Below are 23,037 nucleotides of genomic sequence, written 5' to 3'. Positions count from 1 at the left end.
GGTGAATTTCTGGCTGCCGGACCAGAAATTTTTTTCTTTCCTGGCTCAGGAAAGAAGCAGCGGTTGCTGCAGACACCCACATGAGCGTTGAGAGAGCACCTGTGAACTTTAATAATATTTACATGAATTATTCAAAGCGTATCTAGTCTTCAATTGTGCTTTCCACCATCTAAATGCATTCCTACCCCGCAGCCAGCAGCTCTGATTGTCGGGTATCCCAGCGCCTTATCAGTGTTTGTTTATGTGTCCGGCTCTGCGGTTATGATGTGAGTGTTCTGACAGGCAGAGCCCTGCCATTTCTTCTTAATTTTCTCAGCATCCAGCAAGGTAGACAGCAAATGGTTGCCAAATTAAGCCAAAAACTGATTAAGATGGCCACCTTGGAGAGAAGAAATTCCTCAAAAAGAGCATTTTATGTTTATTTAATGGAATCTTAAATGAGAAAATAGGCTGGCGCCGCGGCTCACTAGGCTAATCCTCTGCCTGCAGCGCCAGCATCCCGGGTTCTAGTCCCGGTCGGGGCACCAGATTCTGTACTGGTTGCCCCTCTTCCAGTCCAGCTCTCTGCTGTGGCCCGGGAGTGCAGTGGAGGATGGCCCAAGCCCTTGGGCCCTGCACCCGCATGGGAGACCAGGAGAAGCACCTGGCTCCTGGCTTTGGATCAGTGTGGTGCGCCGGCCACAGCGGCCATTAAGGGGTGAACCAACAGTAAAGGAAGACCTTTCTCTCTGTCTCTCTCTCTCTCACTGTCCATTCCTGTAAAAAAAAAAAAAGAAAGAGAGAAAATAGTGTATTTTAAACCACTAACATTTCAGGAATATTGTTTTTAAAAATGTTTATTTATTTTTCATCACCCATACACAGGGACACACATACCCCACACAAATCTTCTATCCTCTGATTCATTTGCCAAACGCCAGTAAGAGTTGGAGCTGGGCCAGGCCAGAGCTAGGAACCAAGAACTCAATCCAGGTCTCCCACATGGGTAGTAGGGGCCAAGGTACTTAATTAAGCTATCATCATTGCCTCCCGGGTGTATATGAGCAGGGAGCTGGGATCGAGAGCAGAGCTAGGACTTTAATGCAGGCACTCTGATACGGACTGCAGGCTGCAGTAGCATCGCAACCACTGGGCCAAACACCTGCCCCTCAGGGATCTTAAACTATCAACAAAATGAAATCATTATTTCTACAAGAAACATGAATTGGCTTAACAGCTATTGAAGGCCTGCTCTGTGCCAGAAATCCTTGTGCCTGCAGCAAACTAGTTGAAGTCATCTTGTGGGACAGAGAGGACATTAGTAGATCACAAGTAAATACATACAAGCGAAAGGAAACCAAGCAGAGTGAGGAGGCAGAGAATGTCTTGGGGGAGAAGTGGGAGCTATGAGTGGCCAGGGAGGTCTCACTCCCTGTCCTCTTTCTCCTCAGCCTCCGTCTACCCTAGCAGAAAACAGCACAGCCTTAGGAAACACTCAAGAGTTCAGTCAGGACAGCCCTGAGCTATGATTTCTCAAGTAGATGTGGAAGAAAAGGAGAGGGAGCTCCTCCCTCCTGGCCTTGTTGTAAAGCAAAAAAGTAGAACAACTTCTGCGGAATTCAGAAAGGATTCCCTGAACTCTCAAAGGCCAAGAAAGGCCACTGGGAAGACTCTGAAGAAATGAACCCTTCTTCATCAGAGCTTTGGATGGAAGAAGGTGCCCAGAACACCATTCCACTTCAATTGCTGTTCAGTAATAAAAGAGATTTGATTGGTATAAATGAGAATATAATTATTCAGTTGATAGAAAAGCTAAAGAAAAGTTTAAGCACAATGAAAATCTCTTCTAAGTCTTTTTCAAAAAGACTTATTTATTTATTTGAAAAGTTACAGAGAAGGAGAGGCAGAGAGAGAGAGAGAGAGAGAAGTGAGAGGTCTTCTATCCACTGGTTCATTCCCCAGTTGGCCACAATAGCCGGAGCTGTGCCAATCAGAAGCCAGGAGCCAGGAGATTCTTCTGGGTCTCCAATGTGGATGCAGGGGTCCAAGAACTTGGACCATCTTCTACTGCTTTCCTCTAAGTCTTAAAACATATGTGATTAAATTTTATCAGCACCAGTGATAAATAAGTCATAGCTGTCTCCCCCAAAATATATAGTTACACATTTTCATATTGGAAAATGAGAAAATTTTCAAAAAAAATGCTAATCAGAGCAATGGAATGATAATCTGTTTGAATGGTATAACTTTAAAAAGTTTGTGAAAGGGGCCGGTGCGTGGCGCACTAGGTTAATCCTCTGCCTGTGGCGCTGGCATCCCATGTGGGTGCCAGTTCTAGTCCCAGTTGCTCCTCTTCCAGTCCAGCTCTCTGCTGTGGCCTGGGATAGCAGTAGAGGATGGCCCAAGTGCTTGGGTCCCCATATCCGCATGGGAGACCGGAAAGAAGCACCTGGCTTCTGGCTTTAGATCGGCGCAGTTCCGGCTGTTGCAGTCATTCGGGGAGTCAACCAGAAGAAGGAAGACCTTTCTCTCTGTCTCCATCTCTCACTGTCTGTAAGTCTACCTGTCAAATAAATAAATAAAATCTTAAAATAAAATAAAAAGTTTGTGAAGAATGCAGACTATGAAAAAACTACGGAGGCTGGCGCTGTGGTGTAGCTGGTCAAGCCGCCACCTGTGGTGTCAGCATCTCATATGGGTTTGAGACCTGGCTGCTCCTCTTCCAATCCAGCTCTCTGCTAATGTGCCTGGGAAAGCAGTAGAAGATGGCCCAAGTCCTTGGGCCCCTGCATCCACTTGGGAGGCCCAGAAGAATCTCCTGGCTCCTGGCTTTGGATCAGCTCAGCTCTAGCTGTTGCAGCTATTTGGGGAGTGAACCAGCAGATGGAAGATCTCTCTCTCTCTCCCTTTCTCTGCCTCTGCCTCTCTGTAACTCTGTGTTTCAAATAAATTAATTAATTTTTAAAAAAGTGAGAGAGAGAGAGACCTTCCATCCACTAGTTCTATTCTTCACACGGATGCCTGCTTGCAATAGTGAGAGCTGGGTCAGCCTGAAGCTGGGAGCTAGGAACTCAATCCAGGTCTCCTATATGGTTGGCAGGAACCCAAGTATTTGAGCCATCATCTTCCGCCTCCTAGGATATGTATTAAGAGGATGCTGGATCAGAAGTGGGGGAACTGGGACTTAAACCAAGCACTCCAATATGGGATGTGGGCATCCACAGCAGGCTCTTAACTGCTGTGCCAAACCATATAGTTTTCTTATAACTGTATCTCCAACATCTATCAGTGCCTTGAACACATTTTATGCTCAGTGTTTTGTTGAATGAGTGGATGTGGCCAGTCCTTATCTAAGATTCTTCCCATTGCTGGTGCATGTCCAAGGGGATTCCCAGTGCTCTTGGCCTCAGATCTAAATATTCTGTGCTTCCCTCTGCTGCGAGCCCTCTCCTGCCTCAGCTTCCCTGTCCTTGAGTGACCCCCTCAGTGCTAGTACCTACTGAGTTACCTCTGGCTCCTGTTTCCTAACTCTCTTCTGCTGTATTGGAAATTGCTGTACTAATAACAAATCCTGACTAAGGAGTCCCCGGGGACCTCTCTTCTTAGTTTCAACCTTCCAAGTCAACTACCAGGCTGGAAAAAGTTCTCATTCTATCATGCAACATGTTAGTTATGCATTGTGTTATATCCAAAAATCAGAGAAACATGTCCTCAATCCAATAACGATAGATGTTGACCAGACAAGGACAACCTCAAGTACAGGTCTCCCAGAGACCTTTCTCCCAATTGCTCTCTGTCCACTTACTCAGCATTGTGGCAGAGTAATTCATTATTCCACCAGTCAAAAGGTATCTCTTCAGTTCCTCTGAATTACAAGGCAGTGCCCTCTACCTTGTGGGGACCACAAAGGTGAATCAGATATGACGTGTGTCCTTCAGATGCCTACTGACTAGTACTAAAACATGTACAAGTTATGCGCCACAAAGATAAAAAACCACCGTAAGATTTCAAACAATCTGACATGTGTGCTGCCCTTGGAAATGTAGTTAATATTTAGAAAAGTCTTGATTACTGCATGTGTGCAAAAGGTAAAGCTTAGAGAAGATCTTGGAGTCAGGAAAATATAAGTTCTATCAGGGAAATACCAGATCAGCCACTCTAACCTGAGTCTTAAATACATACAGAAAAAAAATGGCTATAAAGATGCAATAGCAGGTTGGGGCTAGACTGGGGGCATTAGGATTAAGGAGTTTATAATGTACACTTTGGCATTTTATAGGCAACAGAGACATTTTACAGGCAATGAGGAGGCAGTAAAAGTTTTTTGGTCAGAAGAAAACTGGAAAATTCACCTGGTAGTGACTATAAAGAGGGGTTGGAATATAAAAAGATTGGAAGGTTTGGGGGAAGTCTAGTGAGGATCCACCTAATGGATCCTCCTAATCCTTACATGAGAGTCACTGAGAGCTGAGATATGGGCAGTGGCAGGAGAAATTAAATGGAGGAGATGAAGAATTTGAAAAATACAGGCAACAGGGCATCTTTGAGTAGGAGTGAATAGAAATCTCACTCAAATGTTATTTTGCATAATCCCTTTAACTTCCAATCAACATTTCTTTACTTAGTCCATAAGAACAGCATGAGAAGTGGGTGACCAAGCGTCTTGTCAAAACCAAGATGTGTTTTGCTTTTCCATTTTTCTTGACCTGCACTGATACACACATCCTTAGGAAACATAGGCTCTCGCTGCTTTATCATCATAGCCTTTCTTGTGCATTCACAAAAAAATTTTTATTATGGAAAAAATCCACATAATGTAAATGACCTTCTTTATAATTTGACATGTACAGTACAGTATTGGCATGTATGTTGATATACAATAGATCTCTAGAACTTTCTTCATCTTCCATGGCTGAAACTCCATATCTATTGAACACCTTCCTGTTTTTCATGCCCCCTGGTTCCTGGTAGTAACCCACATTCTACTTTCTATTTCTATGAGTTTGATTACTTTAGACACCTCCATGTGAGTATAAGCAGAATCATGCGGTATTTGTCTTATGGTTTGATTGGCTTATGTCACATGGCATAATGTCTCCAAGTTTTTTTAATCCATTTTGTAGCATATGACAGGATTTCCTTCTCTTTTTTAAGACTAAATAATATCCAGTAAGAAGCTATTTTCGTATTGCATATTATTCTTTAAGGCTGACCAATATTCTATAACATCCACCACTCCCTTGTAGACACTTAGTTTACTCTCACATCTTGACTATTTTGAATTAAGTTGCAATGGATATGGGTATGCAAATATCCCTTCAAGATCCTGGTGGGGTTTTTTAAGATTTATTTATTTATTTATTTTAATTGAAAGGCAGAGTTAAAGAGAAAGAGAGGGACAGAGGGAAACAGATTTTTCTGTCTGCTGGTTCACTTCCCATATGGCCACAACCGCCAGGGCTATGTCAGCCTGTAGCCAGGAGCCTGGAACGCCATCTGAGTCTCCTACATGGGTGGCAGAGGCCCAAGTACTTGGACTATCTTCCACTGCTTTTCCAGGAGCACTAGCAGGGAGCTAGATCAGAAGTGATCCAGTTGGGACTGGAACCAGCACAGGTGGTGGTTTAACCCACTGCACCACAACACCAGCCCCTAATAAATAATTCTTTGGAATACCTTTCAGTATATCCAAGAGTAGAATTACTGGATCATATGATAGTTGTACTCTTTTGAAGAACCTCTATAATGTTGTGCAGAACAATGATATCACTGTACATTCCCAACAGTATCCACTTTTAAAATTACCCATTTTACTATGTCTCTCTCTTTTTTAAAGAGTTTATTCATTTGTAAGGCAGAATTACATAGTTACAGAGGGAAAGACACAGAGAGAAAAAAATGTTCCATCCACTGGTTCACTCCCTAAATTGCCACTACAACCAGGGCTGGGTCAGGCCGAAAACAGGAGCCAGGAGCTTCTTCCAGGTCTCCCACATGGGTGCAGGGGCCCAAGGACTTGGGCCACCTTCCTCTGCTTATCCAGTCCATTAGCAGGGAGTTGGATCAGAAGTGGAGCAGGGGGGAATTGAATCAGCGTCCATATGGGATGCCGGTGTTGTAGACAGTAGCTTAACCTGCTCCACCACTGCGCCAGCCCCTAGAATGTTTCTGATGACAAATACTAAGCTCATTAGCAAATGCTTTTTGAAATGTGAATATCAAGGCATATGAACCTGGTGTGGTCCTGGTCTTCTGATCAACATAGCAAGATCTCAATAAATATTGGTTAAATGAAAAACTGAAGAACTCTCTAGGCTCATGCACGTGGGAGACCTGGAAAAAGCTCCTGGCTCCTGGCTTCAGCCTGGTCCAACCCCAGCCACTGCAGCCATCTGGTGAGTGAACCAGTGCATGGAAGATTCCTTTGTTTCTCTCTCTCTCTGGAACTCTTTCAAATAAATAAGTATAAATAAGTAAATCTTTTAAAAAATGAATTTGTAGCTATTTATTATAATTTGATGGGTGAAGATATGTGGTTTTCCCCCTCAGAAGCTGGATGAGGAGACATGAATTTATTAAAATTTTTTGTTTTACAAAACCTACCGCCGGCGCCGCGGCTCACTAGGCTAATCCTCCGCCTCGCGGCGCCGGCACACCGGGTTCTAGTCCCGGTCGGGGCACCGATTCTGTCCCAGTTGCCCCTCTTCCAGGCCAGCTCTCTGCTGTGGTCAGGGGGTACAGTGGAGGATGGCCCAAGTGCTTGGGCCCTGCACCCCATGGGAGACCAGGATAAGCACCTGGCTCCTGCCATCGGATCAGTGCAGTGCGCTGGCTGCAGCGCGCCAGCCGCGGTGGCCATTGGAGGGTGAACCAATGGCAAAGGAAGACCTTTCTCTATGTCTCTCTCTCACTGTCCACTCTGCCTGTCAAAAAAAATAAAAATAAAAAAACCTACCAATCAGATTTTAGTTCTTTAAAAAAAAATAGAGGGGTTGGCGCTGTGGCATAATAGATAAAGCCACTGCCTGGAATGCTGGCATCCCATATGGGTGCTGGTTCTAGTCGTGGCTATCCCACTTCTGATCTGGCTCCCTGCTAATGTGCCTGGGAAAGCAGCAGAAGATGGCCCAGGTCCTTGGCCCCTGCAACCATGAAGGAGACCCAGAAAAAGCTCCTGTCTTCGGATCAGCCAGCTCTGGCCACTGCGGCCATCTGGGGAGTGAACCAGCAGATGGAAGATTTCTGTCTCTTCCCTCTCTCTCCCTGTAACTGTTACTTTAAATAAATACATAAATAAATCTTGAGAGAGAGAGAGAGGGAGGGAGGGAGGGAGGCAATTCCCATCTGCTGGTTCACTCCCCAGAAGTTCAGAATGGCCTGGGGCTGGACTGGGACTACAGCTGGAATTGGCAACTCAATCCAGATCTCCCACATAGCTGGCAGGAACCCAATCACTGCAGGCAGGGTCTGCATTATCAGGAGCCAGAGACGGCTATTGAACCCAGGCTCTCAGATATGGGATGTGTGCATCTTGCCTGGTATCTTAACGGGAAGGTCAAACTTCTACTCCTTCAGTTCTCTTTTTTTTTTAACTTTTATTAATGAATATAAATTTCCAAAGTACAGTTTATGGATTACAATGGCTTTCCCCCCCCATCACTTCCCTCCCACCTGCAACCCTCCCCTCTCCCACTCACTCTTCCATTCCATTCACATCAAGATTCATTTTCAATTCTCTTTATATACAGGAGATCAATTTAGCATATATTAAGTAAAGCTTTCAACAGTTTGCACCCACACAGAAACACAAAGTGAAAAATACGGTTTGAGCACTAGTTATAGCATTAAATCACAATGTACAGCACATTAAGGACAGAGATCCTACATGAGGAGTAAATGCACAGTGACTCCTGTTGTTGACTTAACAAATTGACATTCTTGTTTATGGCATCAGTAATCACCCTAGGCTCTTGTCATGAGTTGCCAAGGCTATGGAGGCCTTTTGAGTTCGCCAACTCTGATCATATTTAGACAAGGTCATAGTCAAAGTGGAAGTTCTCCCTTCAGAGAAAGGCACCTCCTTCTTTGATGACCTGTTCCTTCCACTGGGATCTCACTCACAGAGATCTTTCATTTAGGTCTTTTTTTTTTTTTTTTTTTGCCAGAGTATCTTGCTTTCCATGCCTGAAATACTCTCATGGGCTTTTCAGCTGGATCCGAATTCCTTAAGGGCTGATTCTGAGGCCAGTGTGCTGTTTAGGACATCTGCCATTCTATGAGTCTGCTGTGTATCCCGCTTCCCATGTTGGATTGTTCTCTCCATTTATTTTTTTTTTATTCTACCAGTTAGTATTTGCAGATACTAGTCTTGTTTATATGATCCCTTTGACTCTTAGTCCTATCATTATGATCAATTGTGAACAGAAATTGATCACTTGGACTAGTGAGATGGCATTTATACATGCCACCTTGATGGGATTGAATTGGAATCCCCTGGCACGTTTCTAACTCTACCATTTGGGGCAAGTCCGATTGAGCATGTCCCCAATTGTACATCTCTTCCATCTCTTATTCCCACTCTTAAATTTAACAGGGATCACTTTTTAGTTAAATTTCAACACTTAAGAATAATTGTGCATTAATTACAGAATTCAACCAATAGCATTAGGTAGAACAAAAAAAAATACTAAAAAAGGATAAAGTATTAAGTTGTTCATCAACAGTCAGGGCAAGGGCTGATCAAGTCACCGTTTCTCATAGTGTCCATTTCGCTTCAACAGGTTTCCTTTTTGGTGCTCAGTTAGTTGTCACTGATCACGGAGAACATATGATATTTGTCCCTTTGGGACTGGCTTATTTCACTCACCATGTTTTCCAGATTCCTCCATTTTGTTGCAAATGACCGGATTTCTTTTTTTTTTTTTTTCTTACTGTTGTATGGTATTCTATAGAGTACATATCCCATAATTTCTTTATCCAGTCTACTGTTGATGGACATTTGGGTTGGTTCCAGGTCTTAGCTATTGTGAATTGAGCTGCAATAAACATTCAGGTGCAGACCGCTTTTTTGTTTGCCAATTTAATTTCCTTTGGGTAAATTCCAAGCAGTGGGATGGTTGGGTTGCATGGTAGGGTTATATTCAGGTTTCTGAGGAATCTCCAGACTGACTTCCATAGTGGCTTAACCAGTTTGCATTCCCACCAACAGTGGGTCAGTGTCCCTTTTCCCCCACATCCTCTCCAGCATCTGTTGTTGGTAGATTTCTGAATGTGAGCCATTCTCACCGGGGTGAGGTGAAACCTCATTGTGGTTTTGATTTGCATTTCCCTGATTGCTAGTGACCCTGAACATTTTTTCATGTGTCTGTTGGCCATTTGGATTTCCTCTTTGGAAAAATGTCTATTAAGGTCCTTGGCCCATCTCTTAAGTGGGTTGTTTGTTTTGATGTTGTGGAGTTTCTTGATCTCTTTGTAGATTCTGGTTATTAATCCTTTATCTGTTGCATAGTTTGCAAATATTTTTTCCCATTCTGTCGGTTGCCTCTTCACTCTCCTGACTGTTTCTTTTGCAGTACAGAAACTTCTCAATTTGATGCAATCCCAAAAGTTAATTTTGGCTTTGACTGCCTGTGCCACTGGGGTCTTTTCCAAGATGTCTTTGCCGGTGCCAATATCTTGCAGGGTTTCTTCAATGTTCTCTAATAATTTAATGGTGTCAGGTCGTAGATTCAGGTCTTTAATCCATGTTGAGTGGATTTTTGTGTAAGGTGTAAGGTAGGGGTCTTGCTTCATGCTTCTGCACATGGAAATCCAGTTTTCCCAGCACCATTTATTGAATAGACTGTCCTTGCTCCAGGAATTGGTTTTAGATCCTTGATCAAATATAAGTTGGCTGTAGATGTTTGGGTTGATTTCTGGTGTTTCTATTCTGTTTCATTGGTCTATCCATCTGTTTCTGTATCAGCACCATGCTGTTTTGATTACAACTGCCCTGTAGTATGTCCTGAAATCTGATATTGTGGTGCCTCCAGCTTTGTTTTTGTTGTACAAGATTGCTTTAGCTATTCGAGGTCTCCTGTGTCTCCATATGATTTTCAGCATCATTTTTTCTAGATCTGAGAAGAATGTCTTTGGTATTTTGATTGGTATCCCACTGAATCTATAAATTGCTTTTGGGAAAATGGACATTTTGATGATGTTGATCCTTCCAATCCATGAGCATGGAAGATTTTTCCATTTTTTGGTATCCTCTTCTATTTCTTTCTTTAAGATTTTATAATTCTCATCATAGAGATCTTTAATGTCCTTGGTTAAGTTTATTCCAAGGTGTTTGATTGTTTTTGTAGCTATTGTGAATGGGATTGATCTTAGAAGTTCTTTCTCAGATGTGGCATTGCCTGTGTATACAAAGGCTGTTGATTTTTGTGCATTGATTTTATATCCTGCTACTTTGCCAAACTCTTCTATGAGTTCCAATAGTCTCTTAGTAGAGTTCTTTGGATCCCCTAAATAAAGAATCATATCATCTGCAAAGAGGGATAGTTTGAGTTCTCCCTTCCCAAATTGTATCCCTTTAATTTCTTTTTCTTGACTGATGGCTCTGGCTAAAACTTCCAGAACTACATTGAATAGCAGTGGTGAGGGTGGGCATCCCTGTCTGGTACCAGATTTCAGTGGAAATGCTTCCAACTTTTCCCCATTCAATAGGATGCTGGCCATGGGTTTTTCATAAATTGCTTTGATTGTATTGAGGAATGTTCTTTCTATACCCAATTTGCTTAGAATTTTCATCATGAAAGGGTGTTGAATTTTATTGAATGCTTTCTCTGCATCTGTTGAGATAATCATGTGGTTTTTCTTCTGCAGTTTGTTAATGTGGTGTATCACATTGATTTATTTGCGAACATTGAACCATCCCTGCATACCAGGGATAAATCCCACTTGTTCTGGGTGGATGATTTTTCCTTCAGTTCTCTTTTAACTACACAGACTCGACTCTTTCTAGGCTGAAAGTAATTGTCCTTGGTTTAGAACATGAAAGCAAAATAGAGTTTAGGTGGTTGTTCCTCTCCATGAGATTTTTCTCCCATGGTACATCTTTGGGAGGGTAGACGCCCAAACACTTCTTAACTCTTTCAGAGCCAGTGAAAGAACTATTCACAGAGATCAACAGAAGTGATAATTAGGATAATCACCAATTCTTTAAATTTGATTCTCAAAAACTTGAATTTTTCAAAATTAATTCTACCCTAGAAAGATAACATTTCACCACTCTTGGGAATATTTACCTAGTAACCAAAAAAATGGCATTTGTAGAGCTATGCACTATTTTCCATGTATTATATCACAGTAGTCCATGGGTATATACTGAATCCTAATGAGATTAAGTTTGAGAGCATGAGTAACATGCTTTGGTGTCTATGTAACGCCAAAATTTGAATTCTGATCGGTTACATACCAAAAAAATCAGACTTTTATCCATTCAGTGGGACCTACTGTCTGCAAGGTACTGTGCTGGTAGGAAACGGTGCAGCACTCGAGAACTGGGTAACAGACTCTTTAATAGCCTATGTAGCTTTAGTACATGATGTAAGTTGGGTATAGATAGTATGCATAAATGGGCTCACGAAAACAGTTGCTGTGTTACTAAAAAACAGTGTTCAATAAATCCTGCTGCCAACAAGAATAATGTAAAAACAACAAGAAGGATAGGACTGGCATTACGGAGCAGCAGGTTAAGCCACTGCGTGAAATCCCCAGCATCCTACATGAGCACTGGCTGCTCTGCTTCTGATCCAGCTCCCTGTTAACGCGCCTGGGAAAGCAGTGGGAAGATGGCTCAAATACATGGGTCCCTGCCACCCACTTGGTAGACCCAGATGGAATTCCAGGCTCCTGGCTTTTCAGCCTGGCCCAGCTCTCGCCACTGAGGTCATTTGGGGAGTGAACCATCAGGTAGGAGACCTCTAACCCTGTTTTTCCAATAAATAAAGCTTAAAAAAAAAAGGAAGGAAAAGGGCCAGCACTGTGGCACACAGAGGGTTAAAGCCCTGGCCTACAAATGCGAGCATCCCATATGGGTGCTGGTTTCAGTCCTGGCTGCACCACTTCTGATCCAGCTTCCTGCTAATGCACCTGGGACAGCAGCCAGAGGATGGCACAAGTCCTTGGGCCTCTTGCATCCATGTTGGAGACCCGGAAGAAGCTCCTGGCTCCTGATCAGCCCAGCTCTGGCTGTTGCAGCTATTTGGGGAAAATTAAATAACTACAGGCCGGCGCCGTGGCTTAACAGGCTAATCCTCCACCTTGCAGCGCCGGCACACCAGGTTCTAGTCCCGGTTGGGGCGCCAGATTCTGTCCCGGTTGCCCCTCTTCCAGGCCAGCTCTCTGCTATGGCTCAGGAAGGCAGTGGAGGATGGCCCAAGTGCTTTGCCCCTGCACCTGCATGGGAGACCAGGAGAAGCACCTGGCTCCTGGCTTCGGATCAGCGAGATGTGCCAGCCACAGCGGCCATTGGAGGGTGAACCAACGGCAAAAAGGAAGACCTTTCTCTCTGTCTCTGTCTCTCTCTCTCTCACTATCCACTCTTCCTGTCAAAAAAAAAAAAAAAAGAAAGAAAGAAAGAAAGAAAGAAAATTAAATAACTACAGAAAAAAGCTTTGGGTATACTGTAAATTTCCTGCAATATGGTAGAATTACATCACCAGGGTAGATCTATTGCCCATTAATCTGGAACAGTAGCTGTGTGTCAGAGAGGTTCCTTAGTGTATTCAATCTCCTTATATTATGTAACTTCAGAGAGATGCAGTGTTACATTCTCCCCCAAGGCAATTCAGGATCTAAAGCCATCTTATAAGAATCAAGGGCCTTTATGATTAATTGAAATGTTAAAAACAAGACAAAGTGGCAGTTTCAAAAAGGTTTGTCCAGGCCTTTTAAGCATCTCTCCCCCTCCCCCAGTTTCATTCTTCTGATTTATTCAAGAAAGACAGCATAAAAGCATTGTATTAGAAATTCGTATCCAGGAAATATGGGCACTTAGGGTCCACTGAAAGCAAGCTCGGAGCAGCCATCAAGGACAATGTCCTTACAATAAAAACAAAATTCGAGTTTAACAGCGAACAGTGAAGGATATCATGTTTGTAAATGGGAACTTTGAGATTTTTAAAACATCCTTTGAGATGTTCTAACGCTTTCTCTTCCCACGAACCTTTATTCTGATGTTCAAACTCATCCAAATATTAAGATCTGGCAAGCCATACAGCTCAAAGGATTACAGTACAGGCAGTTAAGCTGAAATTCCTAAGAAGACTGATCAGTATAATAAACTTCAGAGGAAGGTAGCGCTGCCCTCCCACCAGAAGTGCCAACACTGACTTCCCCCTCCTCCTCCTCCTCCTCCTCCTCCTCCTCCTCCTCCTCCTCCTCCTCCTCCTCTTTCTCGGCTTCTGGAACATGCTGCAAGCAGTGTGTGTGTGTCCACGCCTTCACTAACACCGGTTTTCTGTCGGCAGCCTTCCTTAAGGCGAGCTTTCAGCTTGTGCCCTCACCAAGTGCTACAGGTTTAGTTTCGGATTCACAGATGCGAATCCACATGGAAATGTTCTCTGGGATGCACACATGTTGAACGACCTGATACATCCCTTAAATGCGGGTTTCAACCGTCATCCTCCACGGATTTTAGGAGATGGGGCTAAAGACACATTTGTCTCTCTCCTAGTCGGTTTAGCTTCCAACCAGGTAGGGTTAGCAAAGCCTGCTCCCAACCCTGTCCTCACGCCAGCGCCTCTACTTTAGGACAGGGCCTTCTAGGTGCAGTTTCCACACACTTAGAAACTTGACTAACTTGAGGACGAGAGGCTCTCTTAAGACAATGCTGCACGTGATGGGGCAGAGCGGGGAGGAACCGTCCCCAAACGCTGGGGGCGGGTGCAGGGGGCTTATCAGCCGGAGATGCCTCCAGTGGCGCTGACAAATCTCCCAACTGGGAAATCCATTTCCCTGCACAGGGCCTCTGCGTGCGAGCTGAGGAGGGGGGATGGGTAGGGGGCCATCGCAGGGGAGAAGTCTCCGGCCCTTCCACGTCTCTCAACACCATCCCTCCCCCGGCCCGCCTCCTCCTCCCTCAGTTCTCCACTGGCCGGCGGGAGAGGGGGCCCCGGGGGGCTGCCCGGCCCTGCCCGGCCCCGAAGCCTCGGCCTTTGTGGCTCTGTCCCCGACGGTGGCGCTGCGGCCGAGGGGGCGGGGACGCGGCCGGAGACCCTCAGCCGGGGCTTGACCCCCAGGTGCATTGTCCAGCGGGGCCCGCCCCCTCCCCTCCCCCAGGGCCGCGACCCGGCAGCCACGGGGCCCCCTTCCAGCGTCTCCCTCCGCCGGCCGCGCCGACCTCCCTCCTGGTCCCCAGACCAGGGGCCAGATGTAGAAAGTAGTCCCCAGGCCGGCGGCCGCGGCGCTGTCCACTCCGCCGCCCCCGCCCTCTGCAGCCGCCGCCTCACTCCGCCCCCAGGCCGGACGCTCGGCTGCCCCGCCGCCAGCCACTCACCCCCCCGCCTGGCGCGAGCGGGTGTCCGTGCGCCGGCCTCGCCGCCGCCGCCGCCACAGAACCCAGCCGCGGGCCGCGCCGCGCCGGGGCCCGAGCGGGGAGCCCACAGCCGGAGTGCGTGCGGCTGCACGCGGGGAGCGCCCGGAGGCAGGGGTCTGCGGGTGGACGGCGGCCGCGGGGCGGGAGAGCATGCCCGCGCAGCCCCGCTGATGGCGCCTTCTCGGAGACCCCTGGCGCGGCTGCGGCCGCCGGGGATGCTGCTCGGCGCGCTGCTGCCCCTGCTGCTCTTCAGCTCCCTTCCAGGTGGGCGCGCTTTCTCACGCGTTTCTGGGGCGGGAGCAGGCGCGAGCGGGATGGCGGGGACGAGGGGGGACCCTGAAACGGGGCGGACGAGCGCTGACCACAGATCCGTGCCCCCTCCCCTGCAGGCTGCAGGCTCGAGCTGCCCACAGGCTCTGCCGCCGGGGCTGGGACGCCTCTGGCCGCGCGCGCTCCTCCTCGCCGCGTTCCCGGGGCCGCGGGCTGCGAGGGCCGTGGCAGCCGCTGTCCACTCGGGTCCCTTCCTCCTCGCGCCATTGTCCGGGCTCCGGCCGCGGCCGCGCCTCCGCGGCCAGCCTGGGGGCTCTGCGCCGCCCGTCTGCCGGCCGGGCCCGCGGCGGCCGCACGTGGCTTTATTTATATTGTTTCCTCAGTGGCAGCCGCGCGGCGCAGGGGGCGCCGCGGTTGCGCGGGGCGTCCTGTGTCGGCAGCGCTGGTTCCCGCACTCTGTGGGGCTTGGCGGGGAGGGAAGAAGAGGTGAACTCGGTGTCCCCGGGCGGCACCCCGAAGGCCCCCCGAGTGTCCCGGACCCGGCTCCCGCGAGGCGGAGATGGGAGGGTGGAACTGGGAGGGGGGGAAGAGGCTGGGAGTTGCGTGGCCGTGTACGAGGAGGAGGAGGGAGACCCTGAGAAGGAAGCTGTCCGATTTGGGTTTATTTCCTGCAGCTAGGTGTTTGGGGGCAGGGCCTGAGGTGTGTGCGGGTCCGGAGCGTCCTCCAGACTCCGCGGTTAGCTTTGCGCGAACTTGGATCCATTCCTTTTTCTCTGTTGCACCGGGCTAGGTTTCCTCAGAGAGAGAGAGAGAGAGAGAGAGAGAGAGAGAGAGAGAGAGAGAAGTGTGAAGTGGCGGGGGCGGGGTGGGAGGCAGAGGCTCGGAAGAATGGGTTATTTTATTTATCTACACGTTCCGCACGCCCGGCTTTTCGTTGTGTGTGTGTGTGTGTGTGTTTTTCCTGGAGGAGTTAGTTTCTGTTAGCATGAGAAAAGGATCAAAGTCAGATGTGGCTCCGAAACACAATGGGCGCCTTCCGGAGCGGTGGGGCTGTGAGGCTGGCTCGCGTCGCCCGGGGCAGCCGCGAGGGGAAGTGGAGAGCCCGGCGGCGTGGGCTTTCTGAAGACCTGCCTCGATGGGGGGCGCGGAGAAGTCGTCCCTGCGGTTTGTCGTCCTAGGAGGACCGCACCACCCCGGGCCCCTGCGTTCTGCCCGCGGCGGGGAGCCGGACGTGGGCCGGCCTTTGCGCTCAGCGCGGGCGCTGGCAGAGCGTTAGCTGGTCATCGTGCGATGTTTTCTCCCGGTGGGGGCCAGACGCGATGTGTATGCTTAGGATAAAGCTTTCCTTCTGGTCCGATAAAAAAAAAAAAAAGTGTGTTGGTTGATTAAGCAATCTCCTATCCCTATTAGACAGTAAGGACCAATTAGTCACGCATTTTTACGACAGTTGATAGTTCTAAAAAAGTGAAATAAAAGTTTCCTAATCCGATCACCCACTGAGAACGAGCAGCCAGAGTTACCAACTTTTCAAAGTCTATTGTTTGTCCTTTAAATACCTAGTTTGCTCTGCAGAAAATAAGTAAATGGATTTCTTTCAAGGCGACGAGGCAGAGTCCCCTGCTGTAAAAAGGGCGGATAGGAAAATGCAGGCTTGTGATGTGTCACAAAAGATGGGCGCACTTCCCACAGGAGTAGGTGCGCCCAGGGTTCCAAAAACCCTTCCAGGGAGAAGGAAATAAACTTGCTTGTTCACGGAGTTGGAGTTTTGCTAATGATTTCTTGTAAAATTAGACTTTTATGACTTACTCTGTTCAAGATCTTTTTGACAAGCTTGTAAAAGTAGCGAGCAGCGCACGCTCAGTTTTCCCCGATGATTTTGAAAGTCGGGCCAGGACAGAATTCTTCTAAGATGTAGCGGTTATTGAAATCTTCCCGTTGTTTGTGGTGTAAAGTGAGCTCCCTGACTTGTTAAAAAGGCTTGCTGAGACTTAGCTTGGTTTATCGAGGTGTTTTCTAAGTTAACTAATAGGGTGTGTGAAGCTGTCCTGAGTATGTGTTTGACAATTGTGTGTGAAAGGATTTTATGCCTGTAATTCTGCATATACCCTCTTCCCTTTTCCTTACAGGAGTGTGGTGCTTCAGCGAACTGTTTTTTATGAAAGAACCACAGGATGTAACTGTCACAAGAAAGGACCCAGTCATATTAGATTGCCAGGCTCACGGAGAAGTTCCTATTAAGGTCACGTGGTTGAAAAACGGAGTAAAAGTGACTGAAAATAAACGGATCCAAGTTCTTTCCAATGGCTCTTTATACATCAGTGAGGTGGAAGGCCGGCGGGGCGAGCAGTCCCATGAGGGATTTTATCAGTGCTTGGCCATGAACAAATATGGAGCCATTCTTAGTCAAAAAGCTCATCTCACCTTGTCGTGTAAGTGTCTCCAAGTTCTTGGTTGATGTTTTTCATTGCTGCATTTTGGTGATTTCTTGATTTAATATAATACCCTGAAGTCATATGTACTTGAAGAATTGTTCTAGAGATAATAGTTGGTTCTCATCAAGACACAGAGGGGAATCTGGGAAAATGCATCGATTCAAGTGAACGAGTATAGAAGTCAAAATAGTTTCAGAAAGCCAAGTAAAATAAAACCCATACAAGTGACTTTATATAAATTTCAGGAGTTTCACACAATTAAAAGAGTTGGTTGTAGAAGTTTGGTCAACACAACAAAATTTGCCCTCAAATCTCTTCTTTTGGAAATTAGTAATTAGGTTAAGCCAATGACCAGCAGATCTTCCTGCTCTGTGGACAGTCTTGAGTGCAGGATCTCTTACAGACTGATCTTCCATTTCTCTGACTGCCTGTAGATCACCCATGTTGTGTTTTAATTGTAAGAGAGGGCATTGGTCAGTAACTCTCAAGCCTTTGAAGTAGCCCTTGTCTTTTCCTGCTGGAAGGGAAGAGATTAAGGCTATTTCCATATTATGCCTAATGGATTTAAACCAGATCTGCTCACTTTTTCCCAGTTGTCATAAACGTTGCTGTCTAATGATTTCCCTTATATGAACAACTCCATCAGAGGAGCCATTTGTCCAAGTGATCCATTGCCTACTGGTTGACCTGATGGTAACTGTTGGGTGTAAAGGTGGACCCCAGACAGGCAGGAACTCCTGACCTCCCACTGAGGCCTCCCACCACTTCAGGTGGTGAGATTCACAGCACTCAAGGTTATACTCTTTGAATCTTGAGAAAACAAAATTATATCTTAAAAAATAGATTTACAAGTATCCTACCTGCATCCTTTTGTTAGTCCACAAAACAGATTTTGTACTCTATCTGCATATTATTTACAAGATAAACACTAGAAAGAGGGCGTTCTTGAGATAAATGCATCAGCTTCACAAAATAGGTTCTTTAAGTCTCATCATTGAAATTTGGCGGTCTAGTGGTAGAGATTTCCTGGGTGACTTCATTGTAACCTTCTATGGTTGTATTTAAGCCACCCTCAAATTAGTAGCTTATTTGTGCAGTAATGGTTGATTATAAAAATAAATTGCAAAGATAATTTTATATCGAAATATTTTTATATTTAAATATGCCTGAAAATTAGACCCATTTTTTTAATTCTATCCCCACCCTGCCAGTAAATAGTGTAAACCAAAGAGGATTTCTAATAAACTTTCTGTTTGTTGTTATCATTGGCTAGTAGTCATTTTTTTGAGTAATAGTTTTTCTGTACAATACTGTTTTCAGGACATTATGCTTTTATGCATTTGTTCATTTTTGTTCAATGTAAATTTGTTCTTTAGGATTGTGATTTACCCTCCATTTTAGGTTTGTGGACTCTTGAGTTTCTATACCTAGGAACTGTAACTTGTGTTGCTTTTTAGGAGTAGGGGCTAGGCCTTGAAAAGGGGAAGCATTTGCTGGGACCGCCCCTTGTTTTTGGGACCCTCTGAAAAGCCTGACAGAATTCTAAGGCTCCCAGAAACACTTTGAAAACACATAGAGCTTTCTAACTTCATAAAAAAGTCTCCAAGGTGTGTATAATTGGTGTTATAAACAAATAGCAGTACTGGCTTTTTGAATATTTTAGATTTTGTATCTTTATAAAAATCGTCCTTAAAAGTTCATGAAATGTAAATTATTTTGAATCAGGCTAGTGTGGTGAAGCAGTTTTCACATTATTAAGTACCAGAAACTTAAATGAAACTATGTTGAACATTGCTGAATTACCGAGTGTAATCAGTTGGGGAGAACATTATTCATACATACACATTTTATTTAACCTGGACAATCCGTTCAGTATTATAGAATTAAAATAAATGCATGGCAGGTTTATATTTTTCTTTAGAAATATAAAATTTCTTAGAGTTCTTGAATTCACAAAGTTCTGTTATGAAGTGATGTCATATGGGGGGGAGCAAATGCCTTTATCTTGGTTTTTGATGTTATGCCTTATATGTATGTTAAACAGGAAGAGACTAGACATTAAGTAGGCACTCAGAGGTTTTGTTGCTAGTTCTTTCCTAGTTATTGATAACAGCAGGGTGCAAATACGTTCTTTTTATTTTCTTAAAGATTTTGTCAGCCAGCCTGTCTTGTGGTTCAAAGGGTAATAGTACTGCACCTGAAATCTGAAGCGTTAATCTGCAAGTTTTAGATTTTTAACACACAGGCAATCAAGAGTTGGTTTCTAAACTTAGGAACTAGGAGCTGAAAGTTGCACTCTAGGCAAGAATTCCATTATTCATGTGTAAATTAGGAATTCACAGGGTTAAAAGGTTAGAAACTGGCCAGGATGAGGTTTACCCATGTGATAAAGAGCAGATGACCCTCATTCATTGGCCAAAGCTTTCATGTAGCTCTTCTGCAAAGTTAGTTATTGCCATGAATTGTTCTTGAGGAATGCAGAAATTCAAATGTGAACAGGCCTTTCCTTAAGTGTCACTATAGAGCCTTATCTCCCAAGCACATCAGAGCAGGGCTGCAGGGACAAGGTTCCTCCCCAAAGGCCTGGAGGCTTTGCTTTCCTGTTGTTCATCCAAGCACAAAAGAATTTGTCTTAGTTTTGCTAAGGCATCCCATTTTAAAGGAAAGTATAGGGTTAAAGCAATATTTAGCTTTTAAAAATGGTAATCCGTTTTACTGATAGCAAGTTTAGCTGTTTTCTAGCCCATTTTCATGTAATTAGAACAGAAAGAGCAGTGATGTGGGAGACTTTTTTTTCTAGTTGTATACAGTAGTAAGAACAGAGATTAAACCTCTTTCCTATAAATGTCAGTATTTTAAACTTCTGGCAGTATTTTAAACTTCACTTTCTTGGGTACTAACTCTTCGTTGTAATAAATGATTTAAATATCCTAGAGAATGTTTACATTTTGAGGCTTCTTGCATTCTTAATGTCGAAAGAAGTGAATTTCATAGGAAAGCATTAGTGTGGTAAAACAGTGTCATATTTCAACAAGTTGAAATTAAGATAAGAGACATTTGAGAGCAGGTTGTGTTCTGTGCTGTGTGAAAGACTGACTGTGAGGTATTGATTGAACAGGAAACTAGTTGTTTATTTCCTTTCCATAAAAGGTGGAAATTGAAGTCTTAGGACAGAGGGAAGGAACATAAAATTTGTTAGGTTTTGGGATGTTCAGTTGGTCAAAAAAATAATTTTTGTGCATGAGCATTTACAGCTGGAAGAGCATAGGATTATTGAAACTTCATGATTTTGTTCCAAAATGTTGACTTGATTTTTACATCAGTAAAGCTGAATGGTACATTTCTGTGACTTGAAGTAGCAATAGTCATCTCTTATAACAGATTGTGTGTTGTTTTTCATGAATAAAATGTTTACCCCTTGTTTAAAATTACTCTTGAGATGTGTTTGTGGGATTGGTAAACGGTGGGTGTGGTTTCTAAAGAGTAATGCGTACACTGTAGTCCACAGTTAATTTTGAGATGCAAGATTTTAAATATAATGTTTAGAGAGTCATAAAAAAGAGGGGAATGGCATATTGAAAAGATAACAGTAAGACCTATGAGACTACAACCTGGTTTTGGATTTTATTACAAATGTACTGATATTGTTTTATTATTGATCCTGAATTTTGTGCTGATACTTGCCCAATAGGCAAGATTTGCTGCGTTGTCACTGTTTTATGGAGCTTTGTAGATGCTCTGATGTTTGCGGGGGTGTGTATGCTCACTTCAGATCAACCTGATAGCGGTTACTTGCCTTAATTGAAGAGTGCTAACACATAAATAAAAATAGATTGATTTGGGAAAAATAAGACAGCACTGTAGAAAAGGTTAACTTGATGTTTTATGTGATCCAAGAAAAATCACGTTTCAAAAGGGAGGGTGTGTTTCAAAAGTATGTATTTAATTTACTGTGGAACATCTTACGTGTGCCTAAGTGAAGTCAAAGAAGTAAAAGTTGCACATGTAGCGCCACAGCCTTGTTTACAGTGACACTTGGTTCTCAAAGTCTGTCTACTTAAAGTCTGTTTATCAGGTACCTGATAATCTCTGGGTAATGGAACCAGTTCTTCCCACTTTGCAGTTGATTAATGAGGATCATTTCTCATTTCCAGAAACTTGTAACACTATCTCACTGTCTCTGAAAGTTCTTGGATTTCTTTTTTTTTTCCCCAAGCAAAGCAGAATCCAGTAAGGAATAGAATATAGTTTTCCTTACAATGCATATAAGTGTGTTTATTTTACTTCCGTCCAGCTTTGTAATGGACCTCTGGAAGGGTATCTGCTGTGACTCCTTTTGTCGACTATCTCTGCTTATTCTGAAGAAAGGGTCTCTGGCTCAGCAGTTGTTTGCTCAGGGGTTTGTTGTCACTCTTCCAAATTTAAAGGCTATGCCTGTTGGTGCAATCCAGTGCATTTGAAAAGCATTGCAAAAAAACAAATCTTTTAAGCAGGGTCTTGGGTTAAAGGAGTATCAGTTAATAAATAAAGTGCATTTGGGGTCACTTTTTTTTGAAAACTGATATTCTTGACTACTACAGTTCTAACAAGTGATTGTTGTCTCTCAGTTTTAAAACCAGCTAGGATTATTGAGGATGTTTTAAAAGAAATCCTCAAAATTGCCCCCCCCCCCCCCGATTTTAGTTATCAGTCAAGACCGTTTTAAAACATTGCAGAGTTTACAGTGTCCTGACTCTATTAAAGCTACTGTCTTTACTCATTTAAATTTTGGTAAATGAGAAAGGAAGAGGAAGGTGCATTCGTTATGTTGGAAGCAGTGCTTGAAGCTGCCCTGCACAGAGCGAGCTTGCAGTATAAACAGTTGACAGCGTAATGTTCAGAAAAGGCAAAAATGCAGCACGGTACATTCAGGGGCTATAATCCTGAAGCCAGGGGAGCCGCCGCAGGGATCTGTAGGCAAAGGATGAAGGCATCATCCTCACAAAGGTCTCTGACACTAATCTGACAAATTCTTTCCTGACTTTTACATTCCTTTTTTTGTTTAACCTCTGCTTTTCAGGACCTGCTTTTGATGAGCCTTTAAAAGCCAAATTCTGATCAGCTACGCAGAAGGCATGAACTAAAAATGTTTGTTTTCAGTTTCTGGAGGGTTGACCCTGTGTGTGTATGTGTGTGTGTGTGTGTGTTCTCCCACCTTTGGCAGAATCCATTGATTGTTCAAGGCTCTGATTTCAACCTTGTATCCTCACTGGGTTTACTATGTAGGAATTATGGAAAGAAAATTTTTGTTATAAAGTTGACTTTAGGAAATTAGAGTAAATCCCTGTTTATCCAGAACTGTGTGACAGGTTTCTTTTCTCTTTAGTGATACTGTTACGTATCATTATGCATTGTGTGAAGTGTAGTAGCATCTCTTGCCTACCCACCAGGTGCCAGTAGCACCCCTTCCTGGTGTGACAGCCAGGAAGTATCTCCTAGGAGGCAGAAGCTTTCCTGGTTGAGAACCACTGAAGTTACAGAAGGTAGTAGAAAACATCTTTCCACGTGGCCGTGGCATTGGACTGTCGCTGTAACTGCTACTCTCTTGTGTATTGTACATTGATTTGGTGTTAGCAATGCTAATTTTTTTGATTGGAGAACCATTTATTGTGAAGCTTGATTAAGAAAATGTTTGGGGGCCGGCGCCACGGCTCAATAGGCTAATTCTCCACCTTGTGGCGCAACACACCGGGTTCTAGTCCCAGTCGGGGCGCCGGATTCTGTCCCGGTTGCCCC

The 23,037-nt window shown here is 44.6% G+C and overlaps 1 protein-coding gene across 1 annotated transcript in view; it reads left to right on the top strand.

Moving 5' to 3' along the window:
- The first annotated feature begins 14,730 nt into the window (after positions 1-14,730).
- PRTG (protogenin) overlaps positions 14,731-23,037 on the top strand; it is a 147,183-nt gene continuing 138,876 nt past the window's right edge. Inside the window, exons 1-2 of the mRNA XM_062206647.1 lie at positions 14,731-14,824; positions 16,957-17,259. Of these exons, the coding sequence (XP_062062631.1) occupies positions 14,731-14,824; positions 16,957-17,259 (397 nt within the window). The remainder of the gene's footprint in view (positions 14,825-16,956; positions 17,260-23,037) is intronic.

This window comes from Lepus europaeus, chromosome 11 (assembly GCF_033115175.1).
Source record: "Lepus europaeus isolate LE1 chromosome 11, mLepTim1.pri, whole genome shotgun sequence".
Taxonomy (NCBI): domain Eukaryota; kingdom Metazoa; phylum Chordata; class Mammalia; order Lagomorpha; family Leporidae; genus Lepus; species Lepus europaeus.
Note: the sequence above shows the minus strand (reverse complement) of the source record. Positions and strands in the feature narration are given on the sequence as shown.